The 8,472-nt window shown below is 34.0% G+C and overlaps 1 protein-coding gene across 1 annotated transcript; it reads right to left on the reverse strand.

Moving 5' to 3' along the window:
- Positions 1-1,356: 1,356 nt before the first annotated feature.
- On the reverse strand, positions 1,357-7,806 carry LOC117336110. The gene is made up of 6 exons (XM_033896486.1): positions 7,513-7,806; positions 5,768-5,959; positions 5,298-5,474; positions 4,766-4,986; positions 2,851-3,068; positions 1,357-2,210 (listed from the first exon to the last, which is right to left on the reverse strand). Exons 1-6 carry the CDS (start codon positions 7,621-7,623, stop codon positions 2,122-2,124), a joined length of 1,008 nt encoding a protein of 335 aa, XP_033752377.1. The 5' UTR covers positions 7,624-7,806; the 3' UTR covers positions 1,357-2,121.
- Positions 7,807-8,472: the final 666 nt, after the last annotated feature.

The following is an 8,472-nucleotide window of genomic DNA, read 5'->3' on the forward strand; positions in this document are numbered from 1 at the left end:
TGTGAATCGAGATTCTTCCGTGAAGAGCGTGAACCTCCAACCTCTCGATATGAAACGTCTTGGCACATGCGCCTTCAACCATCGCATACGACGCGTTCGACGTTGAGGTCAGTGAGAGAACATCATAACTGTTGATGTACATGTAAGCGTAAATTTGAAAATCGTAGTCTATTTCTCGTAGTTTTGGACTGATCCCGACGGTTTGCGTTACCAATGGTATTTCGTGTCGGTTTGGTTGCCGTTAGTTTCCTGTCACGCAAATCGGCAAGCGTATAATGAACCGATCTTGATGTCGCGACGTTAAATGTGGGCATCCGTATCTTGGACTGTCATCATTTCTTCCGGTGGTGTTAAAGACGTATAAACAACCAATTTATAGTCGATTTTGAGCTTCAAAGTAAGTAGAGACTATCTATTTTAGATAGCCGTGGCATATGTAAAACCAATTTTAAATTTCAAAAGTATTGGCAATCACGGGTCTTGGTGATAATCAGAATTTTTTTTTTTTTTTTTCTTTATTTTTTTTTTTTTTTTTTTGTAATTGAAAACAACGCATACATTTGTACAGTCACAGCATATTGGTAATTTAGGCACAGTAGAGTTTTTCGTCACGGATTATGGATTTTGAATATTTAATGGGATATTAGGTAAGGGTACACACTATGCCCTTACTTTTTATATGGTTATGTACAAAGTACATTCAATATGAAATAAAAGCTAAGACTACTGGTGTGACGTGAAAGCTTTTATATAGTTTATATAATGATTGGTGCCTCCTTTTTTATTCACATTTTGCAAGCAAAAATAAAATGTCATGACATTCAAGCAGCCAGATTTGCCTGCAGGAAAAAAAATATCAAGCCTCTTAGTCTTCTACAGAAATGTAAAGCTTGATTCTCAAATATTATCACCTAACCTATCCAGTGACATTGAAAATTGAACGCCAATTATATTAATTATAGCATTGTCCTAGAGATCAACTGGTAAAACATTTATGAGGCCTTAGACACTTCTGTTGTTGACAAAAATATATTCTTGTCAATTTTAATACATTTGACTTCAGTGACCTTGAAAATAGGCCAAAGTCATGTGTATGGGGAAACTTAACTGCACTCTATAAATGCAGTTATCATATGACCAAGTATCAAGTATTCAGGTCTTATTAAACCTCAGAGACCTATTTGACCCCTGTGACCTTGAAAATAGGTCAAGGTCAGTCATATGACAAAACTTTATATCGATTTGTCCTTTGTACATAATGTACCTGCTGGCAAAATATCACATCTCTTTGTAATCAACCATGAACTTACTGTCAATTTGTGTCATGTGAGTAAAAGAAAACAACGACCTTAGTAGTTAAATGAAAGGTTTTATTGAAGCAGAGAAATATACATAAAACAAGAACATTCACATATAATCATATAACTTCACTTTTTCTGCAAGTATAAATCATACTGCAATAAATATATCCCTACCTGTACATAACTCTGTTAAGTAGTATCACAGTTCGGCCTTTAACAATTATTACTCATCGGTTACAATACACTTTCAACCTGATGAAATCATTCTTTGAAAAACTTTGCCACATAAAAACCTCTAGCTCTCTGTGACATATATTAAAAAGTGTAAATTGTTTTAAAAAATCCTGCTACTTTCAGGGTAGAATGAAAATAGTATTCAATAAAATCTTTAATGTGATAGCTTACAAAATGTAAATTACTTTGCTGCTTTTTTGTAAAATAAATTGATATAGTGAGTTGTAAGTACTTCAAAAATAAAACAATATTTTAGTTGTGTGTTATTTGTAAAAAAAAAAAAGAGCAAAACTGTATAAAAATTTTAAGTGATTATTCAAATTGTACTTGATTGATTTTTCATATTATATTTCTTTAACATGTTCCGTATATTCTACTTTAAATTGTAGATATCCTGTATAATATAGAACTTTTCATATTTTGAAGCCTTTGAGCATTTTTTGAGAAAGCAATTTCAGTTTTTATCAGAATGTTTCAATGGCCTATCTTGTGACCAATATTTGTTTTATATCTTTTTTTTCTTCATTTCGTGTACATGTCTTTAATTGACTTGCTACTTCACAAACATCCTCGATTTCTAACGTCCTTACACCATTATCGGTTTGTTACTTCCTACATGCTGGTATTCGGTATTATACATCTTGGGAGCTGTCATTGCAGATTTTGATCCAGGAGCTGCAAATACAAAAACAATTGATGCATACATTTGTATATAAGTATTCCTGAAAAAACGGACTTACATTATAAATATATTTTTCATTTCTTTGTTTGGTTTCTTTTATTATCATCAATTTGAATGTTCTTACTAAATACTGTCAATTTTATCATATTATTCTGATATTTTAGTCGTAAAGCATTTTCTCAGCTACATGTTTTGAAGAATGATTATGAATAAATTTGTCACGAAGAAAAACTATGTTTTATTGTATTTATTTTTACATGCTTTTCAATGTATTAAATTATAAAATAAGTTCATGTTTCATTAGTTAAAAACTGCAATAAATTCATAATACAAATATGTTCTTTAGGATAAAAATCATTGTGATATCAAAAATACAACACCATGTATGCAAATACTTAGATCATAGGAAAGTCCTTTAATTAAGACTAAACAATGAAAACTTATTTCAGAAAATATAATAATTTTCAATCAGTCATTATAAACAAAGGGTTACGTCAAATTAGAGAGAAATAAATTATCAACAAGTAAACTGTAGAGAAAAGGTTTTCTAGGCCCTTGAAATTTTCTAGACATCATTTAAGAATATTTTTTTTTTAATATTTGAAAAAATATCTTATAACGTAACAAACTTACGAGGTAGTGTCCAAGGGGTGTCCACTGGGCAGAATTGGTTTTCTTTAGCCTTCACATCTGAAGGCTGCATAAATGATTCAGCATAGAGTGATTTCAGTCCTCCATGGGGCACTGGGATCATCGGTTTTGGCGCCCGTGGGACCTTGGTCCGGGTCTTAAACCAAATCGGGTCTACCATTGGTAAAGGTTCTCGAGGAACTGTGTCCTTAGGAAGGGGACTGGAAACAAAAATAAATATCAACATTCAATAAACTTCTAATATATTCATTACTTATTTGAATACCAGATATTGTTGTCTTATTCTGAAAATAAGTCCATTATATTTCTGAAAGAATTGTGTTTATAATGTGATCAAGTTGTATATTGTATATATGTAATTACTTGTATGTAAAATCAGATTTCTGAGTTATCACAATGGATTAATATGTAATTTGAGAGTTTTGTTTATTTATTAGAAGATTGAAAAAAGTGTCAAGAATAACAAATTTTATTCTATCAGGAAGAGCAGTAACATAAGAAGAAAAGATGTAAGGGATATATTTTGTTCGTACATTTTTTTTGTATACTTCATGTACAAATGTACATCTTTTTCATACACTTTTTTTGTACATGTTTTTGTCAAACTTTTTAGGATTTTTTTTTTTTTTTTTTAGAACACTGACCAATATATTGTTTTGTTAAATCGGACAAGACTCCCAATAGAAATGCAAAATCATTAAATATATATCCATAATGTACATTGTATGTACACTTGTATGAGCAGACTTAATACATTTTTTGTTATGAATTCCTGTTACATAAGAAAATCATGTGATAATTATATACAATATATTACTCTAAAGATTTTGATGCTTTGATGTAAAATAACATATATACAGATTTACTTTATTTTATTTTAACACCCAATAGTGGCTTTACAATTAGGTAAAAATATATTGCCATTACCTCCCTTTGATTACATTTCAATTCATTTTAAAGGCAAGATTACATTTCGGAAATAGGCAAAATATGTATATAGAAAAGGACATAGGAAAATACACACTTTGAAATATACAATATAATTTGATATTATACATTAGTAGAGAACAAAAGCTTGTAAATACCATTATTTTTCTAAATTCATAGATTATATCAAATGAGCAACCTGAAGAACTTTCTCCTTTTCAATTTATTTTAATTAGTCAATTAAAATTTGTGCTCATCTATCATGCCTTTTTCCAGTAACCATCTTATAATACAAAATGCTTTGCTCCAACAAAAAAACATATAAAAGTGTCACCTGATCATACATACATTTTTTGATTTTAGAAGCAAGAGATCTAGAATTAAGGCAAAACAAACACAAAAACATTCTTCCGATAAAAAAAAATCCCATAAAACATTACATCAAACAGGCCAACATACGTTATGTGATGCAATCTATATGGTTATTTTGAAATGCGTAGTTATCTGCTCCTGTAAGCAGGTTAATTGATTTTTATAGTAAAACATTTGTTTTTGAGATTAGGTAACGTCATAAAATTCTAAGAAAATAACGTAAATTTCTGAAGCAAACTACCCCGTAATGAGTTAACAATCAATATGTGACGTCCTGCTTACACGAACAGATAGAATCAACAGTAATCAACTGAACTGTGATATCTGCATCTTAACTCTAGTGGATTCTTCCTAGCAAACACTATGAACGTTTGATAACACATTTGTATAGACAATTTACAGATTTTGTCTCCATGTAATATATCTCTTCCATATAAATAATCAAGGTCTAAAGTTGGCAGATCTGTATGCCTCGATCCTCCTCCTAATTCACCTGACCCAACCCTATCTCACCACCTGGAACCACTAATTTAAATAGCCTTATTTTGCCTTTAAACTTTAGAAAGTCATAGCTCATTGAGTACATACAAGTACTTACTTGTGTTTCTGGCCATGGCCCCAGGCCTTGGGATATTCCTCGCACTCCCAGTAGGTAGCAATATCCTTTTTAGGGTATCGCTTAAGCTCATTGGCTGTAAATGACCGGTGGTCTTGATGTGTTGTGGTCAGGTAGGGGTCAAGCTGTCGCAGAATTCCCTTGTCTCTGACGTAAAACGGAGCCCCTTGTAATTTGGGGTTTTGGGTTGTGGCTTGGCCATACTGAAAATGAATAACCCCATTTTAAGCTTGAATCTAGAAACCAAGCCAAGAATTAGTTCTTTTCCATTAAGGGACAAATTGAATTAGATCTAGCTTAATCAATTTTTTTTGCAGGCTTTCATGTAACTAAACAAAATATCTTTTATTATTGATAAAATACATTCTTTTGAATAGAATACATGTACATAGATTTGTCAGAAGAAAAACATTGAGATGAAAAAATAATAACATTTTTCTTTGTCCCAATTACAGATTTGTTTGTAATGCAAACCCAATATATTGAATTCCTGTAGCTTTGTGTGCTTGCTCACCTTGGAGGGACCTTCACGATGATGATCATTGAGGCTGTATGATTGTGGCAGGTTCAGTCCTGCTGTATCATCAAAGTGATATTTATCTCGGATGCCTGGGGGAGCTGAATAACATTCCTTTGTCTCTGATCGCTGATTTCCCATTGTTAGCGGTTTTCGCCATCCTCCTTTGCCAAGCTACAAAAACATAAAATAACTGTTATAACACAGAAGCGTGAAAGAAAAATGCATAAGATAATTACTCGGTCATATTATCATGCTCAAGCATGTGTTTGGTGTATACCTAGATGCTGCATCATAAAATCTTTATAATGTGTATATGCTATAGACTACTTCATTTCAGTTTCATATTTTAAGTATTTGGACTCACAGACAGGTTTCATAAAAAAAACTTATAAATGGTGGTAGGTCTGTACTAACTTATTGACATCATATTACTTTTTGAACCCTCCCGGATATAAACAGCTTACCTTTTCTGCTAAGTCTTTAACGTAGTCGACTTTCCAGTGACCAGGTGGTTTCTTGTATAAAGGGTTCTGATAGGGACTGCCTTTAGTGTATTTGCTATCGTGTGTTTTTCCTGTAGTGGTTTCATAGTGCTGGTCACGGGTCAACTCGTCCTGCTTAGCCAGACCAGGAGGCAGTGGTTGATAAAGTTCCGTCTTAAATCATAAAAGTGTTATTATAATGTTACATGTATATTCTCAATTTCAATAATTTATTTAATGGTATTTGATTTTGTCAAATAAAAAACAGTAATTCATATAAAAAAGTTTTTAATATGTCAATATTACCAAGCTGGATATATATATCTTTAAACAGCACAGTCTAAGATAAGACTTGTGCAGTAGGAGTGGGAAAATGCACGACCAGACCGGGGTTCGAAACCCGGGACCTCTGGACACTAGCTGTATGCTCTACCAATTAAGCTTATATTAACCTGGCACCGATGATTGACCCGGTCCAGTTCCGTTACACTTTCCCCTCCCTTTTTTGATTAAGTCTTCGACCCTGAAGTCTTTACAACTCACAACCCAGGTTCAGGTATCCCCAACAAGGTTTGGTCACAGGCATCAAATGTAGAAGGAGTGGAAAAATGCACGGCTAGACCGGGGTTCGATCCCAGGACCTCAGAATACTAGCCTGATTATGCTCTATTAATTCAGCTGACTAGTCGCCGATGATCGACCCGGTCCAGTTCCGCTACACTTGTAAAACTATCATATATATACAGTATAGATTTGATCTATGTTTATATTAGCTCGAGTTTCCTCTGGCCCTGACACCATGTCTGGTATAGGGGGTGTCAGGGCCAGAGGAAACTCGGGCTATGTTTTTTACACTGTAGAAGCAGCATTTTGGCAATTTAACTCATTTGCATTGGAAACCGTAGCTGGTGCAATTAATGTTACCTCAACTGAACCTAATAAGCAGTTGCGGCCATAATTATTTCAATGTCTCTACTAGGATAGGATTGAGCTTGCTAGACTGTCAACTGATTATACATAATTGTAAGGTGTCTGATGATGTCTGATCTCTCCTAATGCACTAAAAATATAGTCTGTAGAATAGGGAATTTATTTCACTGTGTTTACAGGGACATCTTTATATACAAGTATTTCTCGCTAATAATACTGTAATATTGTAGGAGTGGGAAAATGCACGACCAGACCGGGGTTCGAAAACGGGACCTCCGAACATTAGCCAGCTGATCTACCGATTGAGCTACCTGGTCGCCGATGATCGACCGGTCCAGTTCCGTTACACTCTTCCCTCCCTTTTAAAGTTTTCAACCCCGAAGACTTCACAACTCGCGAACCTAGGTTCGGTTTTCCCCTTTTCAAGTATTCACCTCATTTGAACAAAGGTTTGGTCACAGCCACCAAATGTCAATGAAAAATTGCACGACCAGACCGGGGTTCGAACATGTGACCTCCGAACACTAGCCGGCTGATCTACCGATTGAGCTACCTGGTCTCCGATGATTGACCCGGTCCAGCTACAATATAACCCTATGTCCTTGCGCTTTGATTTGAAAATTAGTCCATACAAATTCAGAACAGCTGTCGCTGATATAAGGTGCATTACACAGCTGTTACAAGTGAACATACAATGGATCAATTTTGATAAGGTAGATAACAATATATGTCCAAACAGTAACAAGGCAATAACTTAAAATCCAAGACTATGCTTTTAACATAAACTGTAGGCTTACCTCGAATTGCGAGCTTGGAAAGTAGTATCCTGGTCTGTAATGATGGCCAACACCAGTTGATGTCATCTGCCAATCCTGGCGATGTTCACTGTTTACTTCTTTAAAACTCATGATTTTCACAATATAAGTGTTTGTTTGATTGGATTTTATGGTCAAGATGGTATCTAAAAACTATAAACGGGTTAATCCCCTACAAAATCGCCATAAGAAAGACATGAAAACAGTAAACACCTAATCTTACATGCTCACCAGTCCGACATAGCTCCACACTGTGTACATGTAACCATGTAAACCGCGGTGCATGACGGGAAAATACCAGGGGAGGCAACCCCTATAACATTTCTCTCATGGAAGGTATCACACCACACATTTTTTTTACTTTATTTGTTTTTATGTTTTGTTAGTTTCGTCCGTTTTACTTTATGTCGAATATTCTTTTGATCATTTTGGAATTTTTCAAGTAATGTTATGAACAACAGATGCAAACAGAAAATAAATTGATAGATAGATAAATAAATGATTTAATAGATAACTTCAGTCTGACGAAAGGGTAATACTTTAATCCAGATAAAGAAAATCTATATGATTAGAAAATCACATAAGAAACATCAGCATTTTCGCAACTGATGTGTAACTGTGTTGTATTTACCCCACTGATATCTATTAACATATTGGATGCTTTTTAGTCAGCGTTCGTATCACTGTATCTAAAGTAAACATATTTATATTCCAGATATACATGTATAACAATACCCCTAAAATGCCTGAACCGGTAGAGATTCTCATTTTTATATGAAAAAAGTCAAAGAAAATGACAATGTTATTCTTAATTATATCGTTTACGAGAAATGCGAAACAAGTTATACCAAATTATAGTTATCACTCTTGTTTGCCTGGCCCTATGGAAGTGCGCGAGGGGTCTTATTATGTGAGAGTGTGCCGTGAGAAAACACATGATCT

Source organism: Pecten maximus, chromosome 10 (assembly GCF_902652985.1).
Source record: "Pecten maximus chromosome 10, xPecMax1.1, whole genome shotgun sequence".
Lineage (NCBI taxonomy): Eukaryota > Metazoa > Mollusca > Bivalvia > Pectinida > Pectinidae > Pecten > Pecten maximus.

What these genes read in the sequence shown, in the direction of transcription:
- LOC117336110 (XM_033896486.1), bottom strand. Translation starts at nt 7,623, where the DNA reads ATGAGTTTTAAAGAAGTAAACAGTGAACATCGCCAGGATTGGCAGATG. An exon ending in TTCCAAGCTCGCAATTCGAG is followed by an intron (nt 5,960 to 7,512) that starts GTAAGCCTACAG and finishes TTATGATTTAAG; the next exon opens with ACGGAACTTTATCAACCACT. An exon ending in TTAAAGACTTAGCAGAAAAG is followed by an intron (nt 5,475 to 5,767) that starts GTAAGCTGTTTA and finishes ATGTTTTTGTAG; the next exon opens with CTTGGCAAAGGAGGATGGCG.